The sequence below is a fragment of the Manis javanica genome, chromosome 4, assembly GCF_040802235.1.
Source record: "Manis javanica isolate MJ-LG chromosome 4, MJ_LKY, whole genome shotgun sequence".
Classification (NCBI taxonomy): Eukaryota; Metazoa; Chordata; class Mammalia; order Pholidota; family Manidae; genus Manis; species Manis javanica.
This window is the reverse complement of record NC_133159.1, coordinates 130,215,862-130,239,790: the sequence shown is the minus strand read 5'-3', so window position 1 is coordinate 130,239,790 and position 23,929 is coordinate 130,215,862. Positions and strand designations below refer to the sequence as shown.

Sequence of the window (23,929 nt, the reverse complement as noted above, 5' to 3'; positions counted from 1 at the left end):
TTTCTACTCACTCTCCCTCTATCCCCAAACTGCTCTCTCCCACAGGCAGGTTGTTGGGCCAAAGGTGGTCTTGCCCTACTATTGTATTTTATATGATGTGGGGTATGTGCATATGTGACACACTATACATGATGTAGTCACGGTGATTAAATTGAGGATTTCACCCATAGTTTGGAGAATGTGTGGAAATCACCCCTGGAGGAGACTGTGTGTAAACCTGAGGACAGTGGACTCTGAGGTTGAGAGGTTTATGGAAGGCCCCTGCCACAATCACGTTTGGAAGTAGGACATCAAGTTTCCATCCTGCTGGGAAAGATACAGTGAATTTTTCAGTTGGTCCCATTCTCTTTGGGACCATGGCAGGGTGTTCTGGAAACTAAATATATAGGAAGTGGACTGGGTTGGGAAGGCATGGAAGGCGCTGGCTGTGTGTGTGGCCACAGCCACCTGCCTTGGGCAGTCTTACGCCAACGTCATGACCTTTCCATCCTGCACCCACAGCCCCATGGCATCAGGCAGAAAGCAACGAGAGAAAAGGTTGAATTGGCTGCATCTGCACAGAGAATCCAAGAGGTCGATTTGGGATCAAGACCAAGGTGAAATGACACAGAAACGGCACAGCAGAAAGGGGATATATGAGGACGAGAGGAAAGGCAGGCTGGTCAGGAGTGAGAGTGCACAGAGCAGACAGAGGCAGGGAAGGTGGGGGCTGCCTTGGCCTCTAACACTGGTCCAGTTTGCCCAGTCCATGGGTAGGCCCACAGGAAACTTGGCTTGGGGCTCTGGTTCTTGTAACAGGAAGAAGCTAAGTGACATGGTACCCTACCCCTACCTACAGCTTCCATGGCTCCTGCTTTTTACATTTTTGTCAGTCCTGGTGTCACTGTTGATATGTCTCTCCCGCCTCCTTGAGGCCATGTCTTATTCATCCTCTAATCATAGTGTCTGACCCTGCACAGGGAGCCTTGTAGGTGCCCATTAACGCAGGAGTAAATACCTGCACTAGTCACAACTTTTTGCCTAGGCTTTGCCCCACAGGCTGTGGAATAAGCCACAGTGCAAATTTTAGAGCTGATACATGTATCAGCCATGTGCAAGGATGTGGGCTGGGCCAAATATTCTTTCTGGGGGTCTCCGAAGTGGAAAACATGGAATGGTAAGAACTTAGTCGTGGAAACGAGGCTTCAGGGATGTGTGGGAAATGGACGAGCTTCATGGACCCTCTGGTCTTTGACATCCTACAGCACGGTGGCAATTATGAGGGACTTCACAGGTAGAGGAAGGAGACCCCAAAATGGACACAGAAGTGTTTTGTGAAGTGTAAAATGAACACAGGTGTATATGATCAATAAAGCTGCTTGATAAATATCATGCATTACTGCCAATCTACTTGTATGACTTTAGACCTGACCTTAGAGTACTCTTTCATACATTCAGGATGATGGCAGCTGCTTTGCTGGGTTGGTGGGAGGCAGCAATGGGTAAGGCTTATAAGGTGCTTAGTCCAGCATCTCCTGCTCTGTAAGGAAACAGATTCCTGGCATCCCATCTCTGCCATCCTCCTAAATCAGGATTCTTTGGGAATAGAGCCTAGGAATATGAATAATAATTAGGGCGACTGATTAGGGCGGTCAGGGACGACTTTAAGAAACGTTGAGAGGATCAATTAACGTGTATGTTGGAGGAAGACAGTACTATCTCCTGGGGCCACAAGGTGGCAGCAGGGAGAGGCAAGGAGAAACTAGTGTCTGGCCAGTGAGGGGTTGGGGGAAGGCAGGCTTGGGCACAAGGTTATGGGAGGAGGTGTGCCCTATATTACAGCATGGTCTCCCTTGCCAAGTGGAGTCTGTTACTGCAGACTAATCCGGGGTGATAGCCTGTCTCATTACTAGGTCCTTATGGAGACTGCTTTTGCCAAACTTTGCCGGCAGAAACTGCATTTGTGTGACCTTGAAGGGGCTGTGCCTGGTGATAATTTGTGCTCCACACAGGTGAGTATGGGAGGTAAACAATGTCACCTGCCTAGAGCAGCTTACACAAAGGACACCAGCACATGCTCAAAGCGGGATCCCCTTTCCCCTGCTGCCAGGCTGGTGGTTCCAGGTGCTCTTAAAGGACCTATCCACCTGCATCGGGCCTGCTCCAGTTGTGAGAGGATCAGGTCTGTGGCAGGGCAATTTGGCCAAAGACCAGGCAAAGGATGCTGGGATGGAGTGGGGGCAGGGAACTCAGGATGGGGCAGCTGCTTCTGGTAGCAGCCAAGACATTCCTGGCTGCAGTAGGGGTAGAAAAAGGATTATGTGACAGTTCCCTAAGGCAGCCCGGAACTAACACCCCCCTCCCCATCACTCACACAGCCTGGCCTGCCCCACTCCAAGCCTGCCAGAGCTCAGAATAACCCCGAGGACCAGACAGTGGGATGGCAGGGGATATGCTCGGGGTCCTGCTCCTCTTGCAACTCCTTGGTATGTACAGGGGTCAGGGGAGGTGGTCGAACAGACACACACACGGAGATGCTGACGTAAAGGGACAGGACAAAGACAGAGACCAAGATGTAGACTGAGACGCAATATTCGGTTCCCAGACACAGTATCATTGGTTCAGGAGACAGACCTGGAAAAATAGAGCCTGAGACAGACACAGAAGAGCACAGCCCTCCGCAGACCCAGACACAGAGAGGAAAGGTCCCACGACCTCTTCATCTCCTGACCTCACTTCTTGGCCCCATCCCCAGGCAGGGGGGAAGGGAAGAATGAGGAGCTGCGTCTTTATCACCATCTCTTTGACAACTATGATCCAGAACGCCGGCCAGTGAGGGAGCCTGAGGACACTGTCACCATCACCCTCAAGGTCACCCTGACCAATCTCATCTCACTGGTAAGAAACTACCACCCAATCCTGGCACCATCTCTGAGCCTAAAATCCCACTTCTGGCCCCAAAGGCTAGGTTCTGTTCTAAAGCTCACTGCTGGCCCTGGAACCCCACTTTAATCACCCCAATCTCCCATCTGCAGAATGAGAAAGAGGAGACCCTCACCACCAGCGTCTGGATTGGAATTGTGAGTCAAATCTGGGAAACACTGTGAGGTCTTGTCCAAGGGATCCCTTTCTCCCAGACTCCTTGTGGGCACGAAGTGGGAGATAAAGGGCGCATGTCCTTCCATTTCTAACCCTTAGGACTGGCAAGATTACCGACTCAACTACAGCAAGGATGACTTTGGGGGCATAGAAACCTTGCGGGTCCCTTCAGAACTTGTATGGCTACCAGAGATTGTGCTGGAAAACAAGTGAGGGTGTGGCCATACTGGGGGGAATCTGAGGCCTGCGGGGCTTGGGCTGGCCCTGGATGGGGCAAGGGGTTGCTTGTGTGCTTGTGGGGCCAGGGGGCAGCAGACCGGTGCAAATGCTCGGTTTCCTGGAGCCCACAGCATTGACGGCCAGTTCGGCGTGGCCTACGACGCCAACGTGCTGGTCTACGAGGGTGGCTCCGTGAGCTGGCTGCCCCCGGCCATCTACCGCAGCACCTGCGCCATTGAGGTCACCTACTTCCCCTTCGACTGGCAGAACTGCTCTCTCATTTTCCGGTAGGGAGAATTTCTCCAAGGCTCCCACGGTTACAGGATTACTGATCAGGGGGCAGGACCTGATGGGGAATATATAACCCTGGGGGCGGATCTTTGCATTAGGGGCGGAGCCGGGGCCTGGGCAATGAAGCGCGGCGTTAGTCCCACCTAGATAGCAGCATCCAGGGCTGCGCCTGAGGCAAGGACCGAGTCCGAGCTCCTGGGGTTTGGGCCCCGGCCCGGCTCCGCAGCTCGCAGACGTACAATGCCAAGGAGGTGGAGTTCGTCTTTGCCGTGGACGATGAAGGCGAGACCATCAGCAAGATCGATATTGACACGGAGGCCTATACTGGTGAGGCCCTTTCTGCTCCGAAAAACCCGCTTCTAGACAGGGTTCAGAAGAGGACTTGCAGAATGGGGTTGTCCTAGGCCATCGATACTGGGGACTGACTTTGGCAACTGAACCTGCCCCTTTCCTGAAACCATTCTCCGTGGTCAGATTAGCCTTTGCTTCCTCGCTTGAGGTCCTTCCATTCCCTCACCGGGAATGCCCCCTTCATCCTGCCGGCCCATGACTCAAACCGTCCAGACCACCTGCCCCACCCAGCCTGGTGCACACAGCCCTAAATTACAGGGATCAGTGTGGGGCCGGAAAGTGGGGCAGGGCGCCTCACCCCAAAAGCGAGCTGACCGCCCACGTCCCGCAGAGAACGGCGAGTGGGCAATCGATTTCTGCCCCGGGGCGATCCGCCACCAAGACGGGGAATTCGCTGACGGTCCGGGGGACACCGACGTCATCTACACACTTATCATTCGCCGGAAGCCTCTCTTCTACGTCATTAACATTATCGTGCCCTGCGTGCTCATCTCGGGACTAGTGCTGCTCGCCTACTTCCTGCCGGCGCAAGGTAAGCAGCTGCGCCGACCCTACCCCCCGGCTCGCTCCTGCTGGGCGGGGCCTGCTCTCACATGTGCTCCCCCAGCCGGCGGCCAGAAATGCACGGTCTCCATCAACGTCCTGCTCGCCCAGACCGTCTTCTTGTTCCTAATTGCCCAGAAAACCCCGGAGACATCTCTGAGCTTGCCAATGCTGGGCAGGTGAGGCCAGAGTGGGTCCCTGCGGTGCCCACGTGGGGATGTGGCCAGCGTTTAGGGCGGAGCCAGGTGGGCATGGGGCGGAGCCAAAACCAAACGACTCTGGGAGAATCTTTGGCTGTCTTTCCCGTATCGGACTTTATTTGAATGCTGGTTGTGTCTGGGACGGTGGTGGATTCTCTGGCCCCCCGTCCTCCGTACTGCTGCTGGACACCACCTTGAGGTCTCCTGAATATCTCTGTTGGGGGTGGGCCAGCTCAGTAACTCCCAGCCCCGCCGCCTCTAGCCTCCAAACTCACCTCCCACATCCCGAACTCAACGGTTCCCCGGAGGTTGAGAGGCCCAGTTGGCGTCGCCATTGTTGCAGGAGTGAGGCGGATCCCTGCAACCCGCGTCCACACATGCACAGCCACGGCCCGTGGAGGAAAAGCCGGGCGCTCTTGCCCGCCGCAGCCCCGGCTTGCCGAGCCCCCTGCCCCGCGGCCAGGGCTGCCCGGGCCAGCGCTCCACCCGGATCCCCAGCTTCTGGGGCTGGGCCCGAGCTGCCGTCGCCGCCATCTAGTCACTGCACCTCCTGCTGCAGCCACAGGACTAAGATCTGTAGTGAGGGTACAAGAGTTGGCGGGGATGCAGAGGTCGCTTGTCCCCCTCGCCCGCCCCTCTTCAACCCCCGCAGTGCCCCACCTCTAACAAGGTTGCGCCGAAGCTCACACTGGCCGCAGCTTCACTTAGCACCAGCCCCAGGGTGGGCTTCGGGCGGGCGGCTTCTTTGGCTCCCGCGGCTCCAGAGACTTCAGCTCACTGAAACTTTGCTTCAGATATTCATGGGCTGCACCAACAGCGAGTTCCAGAGAAGACAGAAGCAAGGGCTGAAAGGGCTGCCTGGAGAAGGAGCTGGGACAGTGGAGTCATCGGGTCATGGGGCAAAGGTCACGGGAGGGGGCGCTGGAGACCTTCCCAGAAGGTCTCAAGATGCCACCTTTGGGCGGGGCCATTGGCATAGCCTCACCTCCGTGGAGCTGTGGAAGTAGTAGACCCATAGCAGTTTCCAGGGAGCTGGGGGTCCACTTCATGGCTGCCACCGGCGGTAGGAGGAGGAGGGGGACCAGGAGGCGCGTCTGGCCCCGCAGAGGAGGTGCAGCTAGGAGCCTATCTCCACCTTTTGGGTGGGGTGCGTCTGTGAGGTCAGAGAACGAGCGGCGCCCTCTGTGGGCCAGGGGAAGTGGGGGAGCTGTGATGTGACATCACGCACTCCGCACTCTTCAGGTACCTCATTTTCGTCATGGTGGTTGCCACGCTCATTGTCATGAACTGCGTCATCGTGCTGAACGTGTCTTTGCGGACACCCACCACTCACGCTATGTCCCCGCGGCTGCGTCACGTAAGCGTCGGGTGGGCGGTTCCAACATGGGAGACCGGGCTTGAAGCTAATCCGCGCCCCGCCCCCAGGTCTTATTGGAGCTGTTGCCGCACCTCCTGGGGTCGGACGCGCCCCCCGAAGTCCCCCGAGCCCCTTTGTCCCCAAGGCGGGCGTCGTCCCTGCGTATACTGCTCCGCGCAGAGGAGCTGATACTGAAAAAGCCGCGGAGCGAGCTCGTGTTTGAGGGGCAGAGACACCGGCACGGGACCTGGACGGGTGAGCAAAGCGGACCGGTCGGACCAACTGAGGCTCCCGCAGCTGGGGAGGCTCCTAATGACCCATTCCCGGTATTGCCCCCACCAGCTGCCCTCTGCCAGAGCCTGGGCACTGCCGCTCCCGAGATCCGCTGCTGTGTGGATGCTGTGAACTTCGTGGCCGAAAGCAAGCGAAACGAAGAGGCTACCGGCGAGGTGGGCAGGAGCCAGAGAGGAGGGCTGGGGCGCTGCGGAGAACCCCCCTCTCCCACCCGCTGTCAGTTATGCAGCAGGTCCCTGCAGCCTTCATAGACTCAGCTTGTGCCCACCCCTTCCACAGGAGGTGTCCGAGTGGGTGCGCATGGGTAAGGCCCTTGACAACGTCTGCTTCTGGGCTGCTCTGGTGCTCTTTACCGTAGGATCCAGCCTCATCTTTCTCGGGGGCTACTTCAATAAAGTACCTGAACTGCCCTACCCACCATGTATGTAGACCTAAGCCTGTGGCTGCCCTGATTTCAGTCTTCCCACCCATCTCCAGGAGGAAAGAGATTTCGCAAAACAAGTTGTTGCCATTGCAGTATTATGATCCTTTCCCCCTGTGAATAATAAATCTGTATTTTATAAACTTCCCAAGAGGAGTTGTGCGTGCACGCGCATGTGTAAGTCTAGCAGCGGAGCAGGGATCAGAGGCAGCCAGTTGAGGCAGGCTCTTGGGAGCCAGTCCTCTGTAAAGCAAGAACCACCCTCGACTCAGCCTTGCTGACTTCCCGGTTTTTCTCAGGCCCCAACCTCATGTGACCCTCTAAGCCCTATGAGCCTCTCATGATTTATCAATTGACAGTCAAACAGGAGAGACCAACGATTTGCAGGACCTGCCAGGTGAAGGCTGGAGCCAGGAAGTCAGGCCCCAAAGGCCCTCTGAGCAGCTCCCTGCAGGCCCACAGGTTTAAGGCTGAGGATGCCCTGGCCCTTCCTCAGTCATTTCTTCTAGCTTTTCTTAGCCCAGCACTGCCTTTCTGACTCCTACTCTCACCCCCAAGGCAGATTCCTGCCCACACTGCCCCCTTCATCCCAGCTCTGCAGGCTTGCCCTGGTTAATATCCAGCATTGTGAGAGAAAACAGAATAGAATGGGGCCTGAAATGGGTGGAGCTGGTTGAATTGTCTTTATTAACAAACGGATATCCAAGGCCACTACACTGAGGAGGGGTAGGGACAGGGAGGGGCCAGGGCTACTTGCTGCTCACACTATATACAGATGCAAGCAAGGGGGTGTGGAGGGTGAGAGCTCCCTGCTCCCTCCCTCCACTAGGGAAGAGCAGAGGCTAGAAGAGATGAAGGTTGGAAAGGGAAATGTTTTGGCTGGCAGGGTCCCCCCTCCATTCCCTGGGGTTTGGTGGGAGGATAATCATTAAAGTGCTTTCAGAAAATGAGGAAATGGTCCCTGCCTCTGGAGTGGTGGCTGGTTACCCCCCTAAAACCTAGGGCCCAGTGACCCCCCCCAGGGTCTGGTACATTCAAGGGGGGAGCCGGCTCCCCTGACGTGCAAATAAAGGGGCCCAAGCCCCTGCCCAGTCAGCAGCAGTGGGGTACAGGGGTCTAAGCCCCAAGCACTCTCCTCTTAAGTGGAGAAAAGGGGGGGCTGGGCCCACTTGATTCCTGGTAAGGGGAAGCTGTGCCTCTCCCCGGAAGTTGGGACAGGCACAGTTTTGGAGGGAGAACATGTTGGGGAAATAGGATGGTCATGTGATCACAAAAGCATTAGGGATCAGAGGTCACGTTCCCAGCAGGCTCCAGTGAATCAAACCAGTAAAAGCAAAAGCCCAGGGAGAGGAAGGAAGGGCAGCCTAGGAAGTCTGGCTGGTGGGAGAGCTGCATCCATGTGCCACAGCCCCAGCCCAGGGCCCCATCACCAGTTCATGATGCAGTTACGGTTCAGAGTCATGAAGTAAACTTGACTGCTGCCCCCAGAGCGGACTGAGGCAAAAAACACCTGGGTGGGGTAGGAGAAGAAGTCACCAAGGGAGGGGGGGCAGGGAGGTTCTCAATTAACTAGGAGAGGGAAAGAGAGATAGAAATTGCAGAATTTAATTTCTCAGAGTGCCCCCATCCACTGTCAAAGGCAGAAATGCTCAGGGAAGAGGGCAGCTGGCAGGCCTGCAGGGGTGAAGCACTCTGGAGAGTTCTCAGAAACTGAAGGCGAGAGAAAGGTGGGCAGAGCCTGCACACTGTGCCCTTTGGGGTCCGCCTTTCAGGAAGGCTGCACCATCACCTGCCCCCCCAGCTCTGCCCATGGGCTGGGGCCCTTTCCAGGGGGAAAGGGCCTCCCACCTTGTCATTGCGCTCACACAGGAACTTGAGCCTCTGGGCTCGTTTGTGCATGAAGACCCCGTCCAGGTGGCCTGTCTCCACAGAGCGGATCTCAATGGCTTTCTCACCCCAGCCCATGATCTGGTTGGAGCAGATGTAGGCTGGGGGAAAAGGGAGTTGCAGGGCAGTGAGTAGGCTGCAGCCAGCACCACTCCAAGGCCAGCATAGGGACACACTGGGGGTGGCACTGCACTCACCCACAGAGGTGGGCATCTCTCCCCACTGCAGCACCACATCCTTAATGATCCGCCCATATGTGTTAACGTAGACGCCTTCATCCTCATAGCACAGCAACATTTCCATGCCATCCGTGTTGGGGAGAAAGATGATGGCATGAGGTGTGATCTGGCTCTGGATCTAGAAAGAAGGGAAGCTCAGTCTGAGTCTGAGTCTCAGCCTCGTCTCCCCACTCTGTCCTTGGTCCTGCCAAGCTTACATGCACAGGGATGTAGATGTCATAGCTGTTCCCCGAGTCGACATCCACGGCATGGAAGCCAGCACTGGAGCCATAGATGACCTTGAGCCGCTGTCCCTCCTCTACTGTGAGGTCGACCAGCAGGGGGCGGTGAGGGAGGTCAGCGAAGGACTGCGGAGGAGAGACGGGCTCAGGTGCACACAGGTGCAGGAGCCAGACCTTGGAACAGTGCTTGGGGGGGGTGGGGGCAGGAGGAGTAAGGAGGACTCTGGGATTACCTTGAAGGCCATGAATTTGTGGTAGGGTTTGGGGGCCCAGGCATACACCTCCACCGAGTTCTTCAGGGCAATGACCAGGAACTTAATGCGTTCATATTTCACTGGGGGCAGGAAACAAGAGGATTCGGGGATTCACCTTATTGGGCTGCCATCCCCCTCAAACAAGTCCGTCACCTCACTCCACCCCAGGTCCCAGTCTCTGGCTTCAAGGCTTTCTGAGGCGTCCCAGGCCCCCGTTTCTTTCTTGTCAGAAACAAATGTACCCTGGCCACTCTTGTGACCTCACCAACACGGTAGTGCCCGCAGCCCTCCATGTCCCCAACGGTGGTCCAGCCCTGCTTCTTCTCCACTTCCGGGTCATTATGCAGAATCTTGTTCCGGAGCCAGGACAGGTAATACACCCGCAGTTTGTTCCTTTTCCCTGAGGGGCAGACACACACACACACACACACTCTCCCCATTGGACGTCTGGCTTCTGCCTCCCGGCCAAGTCTTTTATCTGTGTACCACAGAGGGTTAGAGAGTGTGGCCCCCTTCCAGCTCCCAGGCCAGGGCTGCCTCCTCCCAGGATGCAGATGGTGACAGAGGATCCAGGAGCTGAGTCTCTCCTCCCAGCCCTGCCCCTACTCCACACTCATACCTGAGATAGTGATGAGCAAGTTGAGTCCTTCCAGCACATCCATTTGCTGGAAGCGTCGCCGCCCAATGAGTCCATACACCTTTCCCTGGCCGCTTCGGTCCAGCAACATCAGCCCGTTCTCCGTGCCCACCAGCAGGTTGACGCCTGCAATAGGAGCCCTTGGCAGATGAGAGGCAGAGCCAGCCCCCTCACCTGACCAGGAGCACAGGGAACACCAGGCCCTCCATTTCCTTCCTGGCCCTGGCTTACCCCAAAGGGCTGCACACAGGATCTCAGAATTGAATCGTTTCTTGTACTTCCGAATCTCAGGGGTTTCACTGTGGGCCCGGGTGTTGGTGGGGTTCACGTTGACCACAGAGCCTTTCCGCACATCATACTGTAGCTGATCGAGCCGACTGCCCTCTCCACCCACTAGGGCTGCCAGGAGGAGCAGAGGGGAGGGAACACAGGCTGCAGCCCTCTCACCCCGCCTCCTTGCCCCACCCCTACATTTGGTCTCGCCTTCTCCAAACACTCAGAAGGAAAGGGAAAGACGAGAATGGAGGAAGGGCACAAAGGAGTTGAAATAGAGCCAAAAGGCCTGGCAAGGTCCTCATTCTGTCACTCAGGCCCCTGGGCTATCCTGAGCATTTCTCCTCTTGGGTCAAAGGGGCCTCAGAGGCCCTGCTGCCTCTGCATCAGGGCAGGCACCAGGCCAAAGCAGAATGCTCTGTAAAGCTACCTGTGTCATCAGAGCCCACCTATGCCCCTCTCCAGGCCTCATGGCAGACCTGCCCTCCTGTCCTTACCTGTGATGGGGATGGTGTCCCCACTACCTCCGGGCTGGTAGATCCCTAGGTCCACAAACATCGTGAATGAGCTCTTGCCAGGGGCCTTTACCAGCCCACGAGACTGGTACTGTGGGAGTGGGGACAGCAGTCAGACCTCAGGTTCTTCTGCCCAGTGTAGGCCCTCTGAGCACCCCTGGTCCTCCTGCCCACTGCCAGCGCCCTTCTCTCGCCTCCACCCACTTACATCACTGCCTCCATCCTTCAAGGGGGGGCTTTGACCTTTGCTGCTCTCAGTAGGCGAGTGGCTAGGCTGGACCACATCTGGCAGGTTTGTGTAGCCATTGCTATCAGCATGCAGCAGGCTCCGCTCCTCTTCAGGGGTCTAGGAGAACAGAAGGAAGTGGGCCAGTGCTAGGGCCAAGAAGAGTGAACAGCAGATGCTGGGGAGAATGGGGGCCCACTCACACGCTGGACCACCATGGTGCCACCCCCATAGGGTGTCTGGGTCCCGGCTATCTCCTCCACATCGTGGACCACCATGGTGCTGACACTGTCCGTGTCTCCATCACTGCTATGGGAGAGAGGAAGGTTGTGAGGCCCTTCAGGTACAGGAGAGAGAAGCAGGCGCGAGCTGGAGCACTGTGCCCTCAGTCCCCACTGAGAGCAGCTACACCTGGCCCTCACAGAGCAGCCTTGCCCCATGGTAGGTGTTCCTCCCTGGCGCTAGGGGACGGCTGGCCACAGAGGGGCACTGCAGAGGCCACACCCCAAGTGATGGGACAGTAGGAGAGAGATGGCAACTCCAGCCTGTGCCCCATTCTCTGGATATGGGAAGGAAGAACTGACTAGCTGTGATAGCCAGGGATCCCCACTCTGGGAAAGGGGAACTGCTCCCCTTAGACTTGCCCCAGAGTCCCCCAGCCCTTCTCCCCTGCTGCCTGGGTATGGGAGTGCCTTCCCCTCCGCAGGACGCCCCATACCGGGCCCCAGGGGTATCTCTGCTCCCCTCTGAAGGCTCGCCATTGCTTTCCTCCTCCTCATCCTCACTGCTCTCCACATCTTCACTTGACGATGAGTAGTCCATGGCCTTCTTGGGAGGCCGGGGGGCCTCATCCAGGGTTCGCTCTTTCATCAACACAAAATCCTGCAAGGGAGGAGCTTCATGAGGAGCACAGTAGAGAAGGCAGTGGTGCAAAGGATGCCAGAGAAGGGGCAGGGTGACAGGAGGGGCTCCTTTGAGCAGGCCCCTTCTCACTAACCTCACCAATGGCTCGCTTATAGCTCTGGGAGGGCCCACAGGGGAAGAAGGGCAGCCAGGAGGAGGCAGAAGAGACATTAAGAAAGGTTAGTAACTGAGAAGTGCATCTGTTAACCCACAACCCCTCATCTCATGCAGATTAACCAAAGCCCTGGGGGCTCCAGAGGATTCGCATCTGGCCCCCAATGCCCAAGCCAGGAGAAAACAGGACCACAGTTACCCCCAGGACTTACTGCAGGCCGGCCTGGCCGTGAGCGGTGGTCTTCAGGCTTGGCTTTGTTCCCAGGGGAGAGCACGGGGGAGCTGTCCAGTTTGGAGGAGGCTGAATAAGGAAGGTGGGGGAAGGGAGGTCACTGACACCTGACTGGAGGATGGCTTCAAGCCCACACCCTGGGCTAAACCCAGAGTGCAGTGCCATGCTCCACGCCCAGCCTGATGCCCACCCAGCCCCCAAGGGTGTCTCAGTCCAAAGGTGCCAAAGGCAGGTTCATCCTGATGGAGGCTGTGTCCACACCCCAGAGCAGTCTGCCCCAGTCAGCTTCCATACCTCCCACACGGTTCCTCTCCAGTGAGCCAGCCTGGGGGAGGTGCCCGTGAGAGGCTGGGAGGACACTGTCCGATCGCTCCCAACCAGGGTCGCTCCTCCTGAGGTCGGGGTTACTATGGGAAGGACAGAGGCAGGGTCAGGAAGATGGGGTGCTCCCCTCCTCAGGGTGCTGAGCTACACCACAGAGGGAGCCGTCACCAGGGAAGCAGGTGGCAGAAGTGAGGATGGGAGTGAGTGGGGGGACAACTCCATTACCTACAGGCGTTGGGCGGGCCAGGGGGCTGAGCAGGGGGCCCTGGAGGCTTGGGGGTGCCCCGCTCTGCCCGCCTTTGCAGATAGATTTGCCAGGCGGAGTTGCTGCGAGGTCTGTGGAGGGAGCACAGGGGGTGCCGGGGCGGGAGCAGGGACGGGGCTGAGGTGACTGGGTTGGGGCTTGCCCACCTCTAAGCGGGTAACCTGGAAAACTCCCCTTGGCCCCCCCGCCCCACTCCCTAGGCCACCGGCTCCACCCAGGTGCTACCTGGCACGGACAGCCTGAGCAGCCCGGGACCCTCCGGCCCCACTGGTGTTAAGGGCAGTGGCAATAGATGAGGTCCTCTGAGGCACCTAAGGAGAGAAGGGAGAGGAGTCGGCGTGCTTTCCGCTGGCACTCGGCACTCTGCGAACATTTCATCCTCACCACAACTCTGACAGGTATTCTCCCAGCTTTTATGGAGAAGCAAACTGAGGTCAGGGAAGCTAAGGAATGTGTCCAAGGTCATAAAGCTGAGAAAATGGCAGAGCTGAGAGCCTAACCTAGGAAGTCTGTCCCAGTGTGCCTCAAAGACCCTGGGCAGGCTATACCCCAACCACTCACCACTCACCACTAGGATCCTGGGCACCATCATGAGCCGCCCACCCACCAGTAACCCACTGGGGATAGGGGCCACAGTGGATGCCTCATCCTTCTCTTCCCTTACAATCCATCCCATCTCCACCCTGCCTGCTCCCCCCACTTGCCTTCCCCTCCCTCCCTCTACTCTTCCCTGATTCTGCAGCACTGTCCTTACCTTCGGGGGGGCCTCATTATCTGGCCGGACCCAGGCTGGGGTGTTGGGGCTGGGACCAGGCCCTTCAGAGGTGGGATCTGAATTCTGGCGGATGACGGCTCCTCGGGCACTGGGCGTGGCAGTGGGTATGGGGACTGCAGGGTCAGGGTCATGGGAGGCTGGGAAGGCAGCCAGGTTTCGAGTGGGCTGGTCCTGCAGGGACTGGGATCGGGGTACAGGTGCTGCATATGGCTTCAGTGGGACCCGGTGTGCCACCAGGCTCTGCAGGGAAAGACCAGGGAGGGTGGGCTGCCTGCTCTGTTGCACATCCCCACCTGGAAGCTGGGGCCTGGGCTGGGAGGAAGGCAAGGTGAAGCCTCTGGCTTCTAATAATCCATGGAAAGAAAGAGGCTTCTAGAGCCTGAGAACAGGTAAACCGGGAACAGATACATGCAGAAGCCAGCAGGAGGTGTCTCTGCCCGTGTACGGAGGCCTGTGATCCTGGCTAAGGTAGTGTGTGCGCGTGCACACAGTGTAACTACGCTGATGGAGGCTCCCCATGTCTGTCGTGGGAACGGGGAGACTCACCTTGTGCGGTCCCTCCTGCGGCTCCACTGGCCTCTGCATAGGAGGAGTTTGGGAAAGGGGTCCTGGAGGCCCGGGGGAGGCCTGGGGTGCGAGGGGCTCTGGTCCTGTGCTGCTTGGCTTGGTTTTGGCCAAGGGAGAGTTCTGCTGCTTGTTCATCCTCGTTCGTTCCTCCACCTGTGGTTCAAGAGGACGTCCAGTAGGCCTACTATGCTTTCCGGTTCTCAAAAAGTAGGTCCTGCCGGCCCGCCGCATGCCTCTCTCCTTCTCCCGCCTTGCAGCCGTTGGCCTCAGGCGGCAGTGCGGGCATACCTCGCGCGCCCAGGCCGGCTTGCCGGCGCCGCGGCCGCCGTGGGGCAAGGGCGTCCGGTCTCCGGGCGGCGCCGGCTGTGGCCTCGGGAGCTGCTGCTGCTGAAGGGACTTGAGGTAGGCGTGCTCCTGCTGCAGCTGCCGCTGGAGCCGCTCCGACTGCCGCTGCTCCTCCAGCTGCTTCCGCTTGTACTCCTGGGCCCAAGGCAGGGGGCGCTCAGCGCGCGGCCCTGAGGGGCGGCACGCAGCCCCTCCTCCGGTCCAGCTGCCCGGCGGGCGGGTGCCCTCCCTGGCTGCTGGGAGCCCTTCCCGCTCCCAGCCCGGCCCGGCACAGCAGCTCGGAGCACGCGGGACCCCGTTACCAGCAGCAGGGCCTGTTCCTGGAGCAGCTGTTGCTGAAGGATCTCGAGCTGCCGCTGCTCCTCCTCTAGCCTGTGACGAATATATTCCTGGGGGGCGGTGGGGGGAGGCAAGGGCAGGGCAAGAGGGAGAGGAGGGACGGCGGCGGCAGAGGAATCGGGGATGGGGTCGTGGGGTGAGGATGAGGGCAGTGAGGAGAGTAATAGAGGGGTTGGAGACAAGCGTGCCCCGCAGGGGGCAGGACCGAGGAGGAAACCAGGGCGAAGGACCCACAGGGAGACGCAGGGGAGAGGAGGCCACGTGGGGCAGAGAGATGGGGAATGAGGGCACAGAGACAGGAGGGTGGGGAGTTGAAGGGTGGGAGAAAACAGAGAGAAAGAGTGAAGCTGGAAAAGATAGAGGACTCTAGGGGTAGGGAAAGAAGGGGAAAGGGTACTGGGGAGCAGGGAAGGCAGGCAGCAGGAGCCAGTAGGGGGGGCCAGGGAGGGAAGGGGTGTGTATGGTGTGCACTGGGGGCGCTGTACCTGCTCGCGCTCAGCCTGCCGCCTCTCCTCCTCCCTCCGCAGGGCCTGCATGTCCTCCAGCCGCTGCTGTTCCTTCTCTTGCAACTTCCGCTGCTCCCGCTCCCGCCGTTGTTGCTGTGGATGAAAAGAGGTGTGGTGTTGAGGACTTCCACTGCACAGCCCTGGAAGGGTGTCCCCAGGCCACTTTTGGGCGCCCCCTGGAAAGGAGATCCCTCCTGGGCAGTGCAGGCAGTGTCCTCATCATGGATGACGGTGGCAGGGAAGAGCTTCAACTTCCTACAATACAATCCTACCTACCCCTCCACAAGAGCCCACAGGCACCTGGGTTGGGAAAACTGCTGTCTAAGGGAACAGTGGGCTTGGGACAAGAGGCTGAGAGGCTGACTGCTGCCCTTGGAGTAGACTGAATCAGAGACTGTTTCTCCTGTCCACCCCTCCACCAAACAAGCAAAATCAAAACCAACGACAAATCACACACACACTCCTGGCCTGTCCAGTTTCTGCCTTAAGTCCAGTAGTGTGGGCTATACTGATAGCCTCTGGCCACGTGGGGGCACAAGAGGCCCTCGCACAGCAAAGCAAGTCAGGGCTGAGGGACCCAGCCCCACCTGCGGCAAACCCAGATTTCACTTTACTTTCACAATCTTTCTGACCAGAGAGTTGGCCAAAAATAAAACACAAGCCCTGAGAAGCCTTTACAGTTGGAACTCTGCTGTGCTCATTTCTGCAATGAGGATCTGGCAGGCCTACTGTATCTTGTAGGCACAATTATCTGTTACTCTGCTACCTGAAAACAGTACTTATTAGAAGGAATTTGCCCTAGACTCTTTGTAGCAGGCTTCCTTGCAAATTTTTTAAAAGACGGATCTGCTTTGGGCAGTAGTACATGGACAGTGTGAACACTCACTCTCCTCTTACACTTTTTTGTTAAGCCCATCTCTCTATGAACTTCCAAATCATGTAACTGCTTCAACAAAAATCCAGTCACATAAGGCAGATTTTTGGCCAACCTATACCTCTCCTTCCTTGCTACACAGTCTGCAAAATACATTTAAATATACAAGTATATGGATACTTATCTTTTAATTGGTGATTTAAAAAACCCTGGGAGCTATTTGAAAGTGATTCCCTATTAATTAATTTCTCCTGCCCATCTCCAGTTAGTACAATTGACAAGCAAATCTAAGCCCAACCAACCAGGAGGGGAAAGGAGCTCTGGAAGGATCCTGCACATGTTCTGGTCAGATGCCCAGGGCAGGGAGGTGTTTGTACATACCCCCAGCTCCCCAATAACTAGGGTAAGTGGTGCTGGACACACCAGAGTGGAGGTATACATGCAGGAATAGGACAGGGTGGCCTTGTCCGTGGGAGCAGTGAGGCTCCTCAGAAGCCTCTGGTCTGGGGGTGCCGGCAGCACATCCACACGGGCCAAGGCTAGGCCTCCAGCAGGTCTGCAGGAAAGGGCTGGGCAGCCCTGAGGCTCCTGTCCTCGCTGGCCCACCTCCTCCACGCGCCGCCGCTCCTCCTTCTGCTCCTCGATGCGGCGCTGCCGCTGGTGCAGCAGGTGTTTGATGTGAGCCTCGGGGTCCCGCGGCGGCGGCTGCAACTGCTGCTTCAGGGCCTCTGAGTTGCTCTTGTTCTCCTGCTGGAGCCGGAGAAACTCCCGACGCAGGGTGGACTCGCCGGGCACGTTCATGATGGAGCTGGCCAGGGCGGCACAGGGCGTGGGGTCAGCACCCCGCCACCTCTCACGCTCATCCCGCTCATCCCGGGGGAGCCGCCCGTGGGCTGTGCCTGGGCCGCAGGCCCTTCCTCGGGTTGCTCCGGTGGCTGACGTCTGCCCTCTGCCCCGCCCACCGCGGCCTGTCCTCCTCCCACAGCCCAGTGGCAGCCCTGAATCACCCTCACCCCCCTCTCCCTCACACATTTGTTTCATTTCTTCTCCGCACTCACGAATTCCACATTATGGGTCTGTACCTCTGTGCCCACCACCCCCAGCCCGAGTCTCTCAGTCAAGGACCACTGTTGTTCCCTCCGTGGCCCCCAGCCCACCTTGGCTCTCCTTCCTCTCCGTGGCTGTCATCTTCCTCTTCGCTGCCACTGTACTCATATTCTGTCTCCTCTGCAGGGGGGAGATCACGGCTGTTTCTTCACCCAGTGCCCTAGACCCCACCCTGGGCTAGGGAAACCTTAGATGGGGACAACCAATAACGTCTGTCTAGATGGCCACGCACCTGGGTCCCCGCCCGCCTCCTTGGAGCAATGGAGTAACGGTGGGTCTCAGGTTGGGCCTGGACAGAGATGGGGATTAGACCCCACAGTGGGTGGCATATGGCAGAATACATATGTGCACCTACATATGCATGTGCTCAACAGGAGCTTTGGCAAGGATATAAAACGGTGACCCCTTTTGGAAGACTGACTTGGACTGGGTGGTTAAAAAGGAAAAACCCCTCTGTGGTTGGAAGTTTAGGAAAGGAAATCTCCTTGGACAGGGAGAGCTGGGCCTGGGAGGGGAACATGAAGGGGAGCCGGGGGAGCCAGGGCCGGTGAAGAGGAGCAGGGGCTGATGTGTGTACTGAGACTGGCCACTTCCTTCCTCACCCACTGACCTTTCTCGCCTCGCTTCTTCCGGGATCTGTCGATGTGGTCCTTGAGCTGGATGCGGACCTGCCGCTCTGTGGGCTGGTCGCGGATGAAGGGGAACTTCAGCAGCTGCTCAGTAGGTGGGCGGCTCAGGTACGTCTTGATGAGACATGTGTCAATGAAGTCAATGAACTTCTTAGACCTGGAAATGATAGTGTTTCATACTGGGAGGATCCCTTGGAAGTGGGGTGGTCACAGGAGGAAAAGGGGGTATCCTTCATCCAAAAGCCACCTTAACTACATCCCTATCTTCTCCATATGCCAACACAGGGCCCTTGCCCTGGGGCTCTAGGGCCACAACCTCCCACCTCTTCTATGGTGCTGACCCATGCCTGGATGCAGGAGGTTAAGACAGGGTGGCCTTGTCCAGAGACCCTCCTTCCTTTCCAGAGACCTACCATTTCTTGGACTTGAGCCTGGGGGGTGGGTTTCGAGGGATGAGGAAGAGGGCTCTCATGGGGTGCATATCACACAGAGCTGAGACACAGAAGAGACACCATCAGTCCCTTCTGCCACACTGAGAGCCTGAAGGAGCCCTTCTCACCATGACCCACCTCCCCTCTACAGCCACTCTCTGGGCACTCCCTTCTCTCCCAGACTCTGGACTTACGGGGGGCTCCCTCTGCCATCTCGATGGCTGTGATTCCTAGAGACCAAATGTCACTCTACAGAAGGGAGACAAGGGACAGGTGAGTATGCCTACCAACTCTCTGCACTCACCCCCTCCCCTTGAGAACTGCTTCCTGCACGCCCCCCTTCCTGAGGCCCCTCCCCTCCAACCCTACACTGTCCTCAACTCACCCAGTCTTCCCATCCACACTCTCCTTGCCACAAAATATCAGCAACCCCTCACTGCTAACCAGCCATGAGACCTTTGTGATCCCTATTCTCTGCTCCATACCCTGTAATCGTAGGTGGCATCGGGGTTCTCATCACAGGCAATGACTTCCGGGGCCATCCAGTAGGGGGTCCCGATGAAAGTGTTCCGCCTGCCCACAGTGCGGTCCAGCTGAGCACTCACCCCAAAATCCACTGGGAAGACACAGGGGACTCTTAATGAGCATGGCACCTGCCTGCTCCCCTTGTCTCTGGCAGCATGTGTGTGCCCCCAGGCAGCACAGGTCCTTGCCCTACCCAGATGCTCTCTGGCATCTCTTAGACCCATCAACAGCCTGAAAAACCTGACCTAGTCTTCCTGTGTCTTAGGGAAAAACCAAGATCAAAGAACCACAGGACAGCATCCCATGCAGGAGTAGCCAAAATATCCCATCTCCCCAGAGGGACCTGCACGATGCCTGGAACCTAACAGGCAGCAGTAAAAAACTCCTTGAGTGACTTTCAGCAGGAGGCAGCGCATCTAGTTGAGGAGATGGGGAAGCAACAAGCTTCCCAGCCTACAGGAAGTTGGACCTGAGCCACCAGAGGGAATAATGGGGCCTCTCATTCTGTCCTGGAGGAGAGAGGGCCCCTCTGCCTCAGAAGGAGCCAGCATACCTAGCTTGACCTCGGCATTCTCTGTCAACAGCACATTCTGCCCCTTGATGTCCCGATGGATCACCTTATGGGCATGGAGGTGGGCCAGACCCTGAAGCAAGAGAGTTGGGGAAGTTAGTCTTGGTGCTGGAGGATTTGGACATGTGCCAAGGGGAGAGGAAGCTGCCAGTCTGGACAGGGTTGGTCTGAAAGAGCAGCCTCTCTCCACCCAGGAGCTCAAGAACAGGCTGAGCTTTCAGTGGGAACTTTCTCAGAATGGTGGCTCCTGGAGAAGTCCCAGCAGCTGCAAGGTTGTAGGCGGAGAAGAGCAGGGCTTGCAAACAGAGGCATTCATCTATCCCAATAGTCTGAGTTCTCCAACATTGGGGTGCTGGCCCACCCCCACCCATATCAGGCCATCTGCTCCTTAAAGAGAGCACAGCAACACCTCCTCCCCAGGGCAGAGACAGTCCATGTCCAAGGAGAAGCTCTAGCCCAAGGAGGTGAGCCAAGGGGTGGGGCTGGCGCTCACCCGGAGAATCTCCCTGCAGATGTAGGCAATACAGTCCTCTTTCAGGGCATTCCCTTTTGTGTTCTTTACCAGATCCGTCACGGAGCCAGCACCACAGAACTCCATCACCAGCTACAGGACCACCGATGCACCAGAAGGAAAAGCATCAGTCAGGCAAGGCCTCCTTTCCCCGCCAGTCCCCTGAAGGAGGACCAGAGACCTTGGGGCCAGAACTGGTATAAGCTGAAGAACAGGTGTTGTGAGGCTGCTCATAAAAGTCATAGAGATTAGGACAGAAAAGAGAGGGTACAGTCAAGAAAGACAGGGCAGATGGAGCTGAGTGAGGTAGTCTGGGTTCAGAGTAAGAGCCAAATGAATCCCTGACATCGTGGACAAAGGATGTGGGTATGTGCATTTTCCTTGGGGAGAGCCTAGTGTTTTCATCATATCCTCACTGGGACCCAAAACCCAAAAACAGTTAAGAACTACAGCTTTGGACCAGGGGTCATCAAAGTACGGCTGGTGAGCTAAGCATGGTTTTTACATTTTTAAATAGTTAGAAAGATAATCATATGATATTCAAATTTTAGTGTCCTAAATAAAGGTTCTTGGGAATATGACATTACTGTTCCCATTCATTTATGCATTATCTGTGGCTGCCTTCAAGGTACAACATATGATTGAAGTAGTTATGACAGAGACTTTATGACCCACAAGAACCCCAAATAGTTGCTATCTGGCCCCTCAGAAAAAGTCAGCCAACCCCTAACCCAGAGGCAAGGGGCTAAGAATCAGCAATTCCCCAGGTCTGCCAGAGACAGGCAATGCATGGGGTCTACCAGAGAGGGGCAACCCGTACCTTGGAGAGACTGAAGAAACTCTGCACACAGAGGCAAGCTGCACACTGATCCCTAGGAATCAGTGTGTCTGTCCAAATGTTTTCACGGTTCATTCTCAAAAAGCCACATCCACGGCAGAAAAAGGCTGGATGGGATGTATATTTGCATATGCAACAGCATTTGCATATGCCCCACCTGTGGGCCTCAGCCAGCCAGCACAGGAGGAAGGACAATGTCCAACGAATCCAGAAGAGGGCGCCTGCTCACTAGCAGCCTAACCTCTAGTCCTTAATCATTCCCACTATGCAGAATTGACAGTTAAACCAACACAACTTGTTACTCACGTGTGTGTACTCGTGTGTGTGTGTGTGAGTGTGTGTGTGTGTGTCTGTCTGTCTGTCTGTCACAAAAAGACTAAGTGCCTTGGAGGCAGGGACCATGATTCACGCTTATCTGTGCAGGCTACACAGAAGGTACTCAGTAAGAAGGTAATCAGTAAGTACTGGTCCAGCAACTGCTGGGAGGGGAGGCCTGGCATGAGCACCAGCCCCCACAGCTGCAGCCATGCCTCTGACTGCTCTCTCTCAGGAGCTGGGTGGATTACCAGAACGGGCAAGACCAGGGTATCTGCTGGCACCAGTGCCTGGGCTAGTATGGGCAATGACTCTGAGGAATGTTCTGGGCCAGGAGGGCATTTAGGGGAGGCCCAAAAGAGCTACAGCAAGCTCTGGTTAGAAGAGTCATCCAGATGGACCTATACACTGCCTGGAGGGGTCTGAGACCGGTTGCTGCCCACAAATATTTCAGTCTGTTGCTTTCCCAGGAGCTGTGCATAAAAGCAAGAGACCTGATGGGCTGACCTCTTGCTAGGAATACACTGCTCACTGCATATGCATAGGACACTGTAAGGTCAGGACAAAGGAAGGGACAAACCCCAGGACCTCTGCCACCAAAATGCTCAGAGGACAAGAGACTACAATGTGTGAGTCAGGAGATGCCTCTGGATCCAGACATAAGACAGGCTTTGTACTGAGGAAGGACTGGCAGAGGAGACTCTGGGCACTGATGCTTAGTTCTAAATGAGCAGCCTGGAGACAGGGAGGTCTGGGGAGTGTGGGGGCAGGCGGGAGGGTCATTTCTCACCCAGAGCTGATCATCGTTTCCAGGGGGGCTCTTCTTGATGAAGGCCCCATAGTAAGTGGCGATGTTTCGGTGGTGAGAATATTTTTTCAACATGTTGATCTCCTGTTTGATCTCTTCCTCCTCATCCTAGGTGAACGGGAGGAGGTAAACGCTGAGAACCACCCCCTTTTCAATGTTCCCTCCTACTGCCCCACACAGCTCCCTACCTCTGTGACGTCCATGACCTTGATGGCAGCCAGCTGCCCAGTCTTTACATGCCGACCCTGCAAGACAGAGAGCCAGGCATGGAGCGGCCTGGGTCTAGGCTCAAGGGGGGCCTGTTTCTGGGAGAGGTCACACCTCTTGGCTGTTTCCTGTCCTAGAAAGTGCCACTCATGGTAGCCAGACACCTCAATTTATGGTTTGGTCAATTTGGTAAACAATATGGTTACAGAAAAACTACAGAGCCTGGATTCCAAGTGCAAAGCTAGACTAAGACAAAGGGTCTCCTCCCCTAGAACACTCAAGGGAGATGAGAGAGACATTTGTGTTCTCTTCCAGCCTCTCTGGCTTGGACTTCCTATAGTTTGAAAGAGCAGGGAGTGAAAGATACCTTCTCCATCCTCAGATGGAGCTGGAGGGGGTTGGAGGAGGAGGCTGGAGAGGGTGGAACTTTGCCTCTGGCATCTTCTCTGCATGACAAACTACCATTGGTGATATCCCCTCTAGATAGGGACTTCCCTCTCAACAGACGCCTTTTCCACAATCATCCCCTCTTCCAAGGCTTCCCCCACCCCAGAGGTGAGCAGCAGTTTATTGAAGCAGAACTAACGCAGGCATGCTCCAGAGATGAGCAGGGTGGTGAGGTTCAGGTTGGGCATTTTTCCAGCTGGAGTTTAAGCAGCAGGTGGAATATTTGTTAGGATAGGTGGGATTTTTTCAGAATAGGGAAGGGATTTCCAGGAAATACAGTGACACCCCCTCTTACTGTCCTTAGATGGTCTGCCTTGGAACTGTTATAGTTCCCCCCTAAGGCTTTTTATTATTGTTGACAGGAAAGAATAAGAACAGCTGAGATTTTAGGGAATGCAGGGAAAAACACAGAAGGGCTGAATGACATGTATCAATGCCCCATCACCAGTGCTAATAGGAAGAAACTTCTCCTAGAGTATGTCCCTGCCATTCTCTGCCTCCCCCATCATCCTTTTGAAACTCCCAGCAGAAGCTATCTCAGGCTTGGACAGGAAAGTCCAAAGCTTCCTGGGGAAAAGCAAGGTCGGGGAAGGCGCATGGACATAGGCATTGCCAGCCCCTGGATTATTTTTATTCTCAGCAGTCATTCAAGACCTCAAGCCCAGAGAAGCAGTATAACAGAGCGCTACTACTTCCATGGCAACCACCAGGCAAGAGATGGGAGAAGGGGATAGCACCTGAACCCCAAAGCTTCCAGGGAGGAAGGGGAAGAGAAAGCCACATGGTCCCCGTGACCCAGAAAACAAAGGCACCTGAGATGCAGAGACTTGTGAAGAAACCTAGCACTGTGCCTGGCGCTGCAGCAGCCAGGCGTGCACGCTGGGGACCTCCAGCTCTGGGGCAGCATCTACTCTCTCTGCTGCAGCCACCTCCCCCACCTAAGCATGATCAGTGGTCAGGACATGTGAGAGGGCTGGCCTGGCCAGGCTAGAGGCTCCTGTCAGTGGTCGAGGAAATGTCACTTCTATCAGAGAGAGAGGCAGCTCAAAAGCAGAAGGCCTGAGCTCTGTTCCAGCCCTGTTGCAGGCCAGCTGTAGGAGCTCAAGAAAGCCACTTGCCCTCTGCAGAAGGTCATCCATTAGTCCACCAACTCCAACTCTTGGCTCTTACTGTTGTCTTGGGAGAAGCCATGCCTGTATCTTTCACCTGAGCTCTGCTCTGAATTCCCAGGTGAGCTCTAACACACTTCTCTGTACCCTTGCCACTGTCCTCATGAGTCCCTGTCCCACA

The 23,929-nt window shown here is 56.5% G+C and overlaps 3 protein-coding genes across 17 annotated transcripts in view; 1 reads left to right on the top strand and 2 right to left on the bottom strand.

Moving 5' to 3' along the window:
* The first annotated feature begins 1,810 nt into the window (after window positions 1–1,810).
* CHRNE (cholinergic receptor nicotinic epsilon subunit) lies at window positions 1,811–6,901 on the top strand. The gene is made up of 13 exons (XM_017648297.3): window positions 1,811–1,991; window positions 2,358–2,465; window positions 2,735–2,877; window positions 3,015–3,059; window positions 3,178–3,287; window positions 3,429–3,584; window positions 3,815–3,915; window positions 4,271–4,471; window positions 4,547–4,661; window positions 5,925–6,039; window positions 6,108–6,294; window positions 6,382–6,488; window positions 6,613–6,901. Exons 2-13 carry the CDS (start codon window positions 2,420–2,422, stop codon window positions 6,760–6,762), a joined length of 1,476 nt encoding a protein of 491 aa, XP_017503786.1. The 5' UTR covers window positions 1,811–1,991; window positions 2,358–2,419; the 3' UTR covers window positions 6,763–6,901.
* Window positions 4,778–6,066, bottom strand: C4H17orf107 (chromosome 4 C17orf107 homolog). The gene is given in 5 exon segments (XM_017648298.3): window positions 4,778–5,256; window positions 5,343–5,425; window positions 5,428–5,536; window positions 5,638–5,701; window positions 5,703–6,066. Coding segments are annotated over 5 exon segments (588 nt in total). The 5' UTR covers window positions 5,732–6,066; the 3' UTR covers window positions 4,778–4,953.
* A 517-nt stretch (window positions 6,902–7,418) lies between the features above and the next one.
* Window positions 7,419–23,929, bottom strand: part of MINK1 (misshapen like kinase 1) — a 48,092-nt gene continuing 31,581 nt past the window's right edge. For 2 of the 15 annotated variants that reach the window (XM_037026799.2, XM_073234960.1), the window contains exons 3-34: window positions 22,174–22,230; window positions 21,968–22,093; window positions 20,007–20,117; window positions 19,496–19,586; window positions 18,903–19,033; window positions 18,612–18,666; window positions 18,400–18,478; window positions 17,968–18,143; window positions 17,408–17,477; window positions 16,857–17,058; window positions 15,356–15,469; window positions 14,834–14,920; window positions 14,475–14,666; window positions 14,166–14,339; window positions 13,599–13,859; window positions 13,070–13,155; window positions 12,805–12,915; window positions 12,550–12,662; window positions 12,236–12,324; window positions 12,004–12,027; window positions 11,725–11,888; window positions 11,210–11,315; window positions 10,989–11,126; window positions 10,763–10,871; window positions 10,224–10,391; window positions 9,975–10,118; window positions 9,621–9,755; window positions 9,335–9,435; window positions 9,078–9,227; window positions 8,839–8,998; window positions 8,603–8,742; window positions 7,419–8,264 (exon numbers count right to left, since the gene is read on the bottom strand). In XM_037026799.2, coding sequence (XP_036882694.1) covers window positions 8,181–8,264; window positions 8,603–8,742; window positions 8,839–8,998; window positions 9,078–9,227; window positions 9,335–9,435; window positions 9,621–9,755; window positions 9,975–10,118; window positions 10,224–10,391; window positions 10,763–10,871; window positions 10,989–11,126; window positions 11,210–11,315; window positions 11,725–11,888; window positions 12,004–12,027; window positions 12,236–12,324; window positions 12,550–12,662; window positions 12,805–12,915; window positions 13,070–13,155; window positions 13,599–13,859; window positions 14,166–14,339; window positions 14,475–14,666; window positions 14,834–14,920; window positions 15,356–15,469; window positions 16,857–17,058; window positions 17,408–17,477; window positions 17,968–18,143; window positions 18,400–18,478; window positions 18,612–18,666; window positions 18,903–19,033; window positions 19,496–19,586; window positions 20,007–20,117; window positions 21,968–22,093; window positions 22,174–22,230 — 3,948 coding nt within the window. In that variant the 3' untranslated portion in view covers window positions 7,419–8,180. The remainder of the gene's footprint in view (window positions 8,265–8,602; window positions 8,743–8,838; window positions 8,999–9,077; window positions 9,228–9,334; window positions 9,436–9,620; window positions 9,756–9,974; window positions 10,119–10,223; window positions 10,392–10,762; window positions 10,872–10,988; window positions 11,127–11,209; window positions 11,316–11,724; window positions 11,889–12,003; window positions 12,028–12,235; window positions 12,325–12,549; window positions 12,663–12,804; window positions 12,916–13,069; window positions 13,156–13,598; window positions 13,860–14,165; window positions 14,340–14,474; window positions 14,667–14,833; window positions 14,921–15,355; window positions 15,470–16,856; window positions 17,059–17,407; window positions 17,478–17,967; window positions 18,144–18,399; window positions 18,479–18,611; window positions 18,667–18,902; window positions 19,034–19,495; window positions 19,587–20,006; window positions 20,118–21,967; window positions 22,094–22,173; window positions 22,231–23,929) is intronic. The other 13 variants (XM_037026791.2, XM_037026794.2, XM_037026792.2 and 10 more) reach the window with 13 other exon arrangements.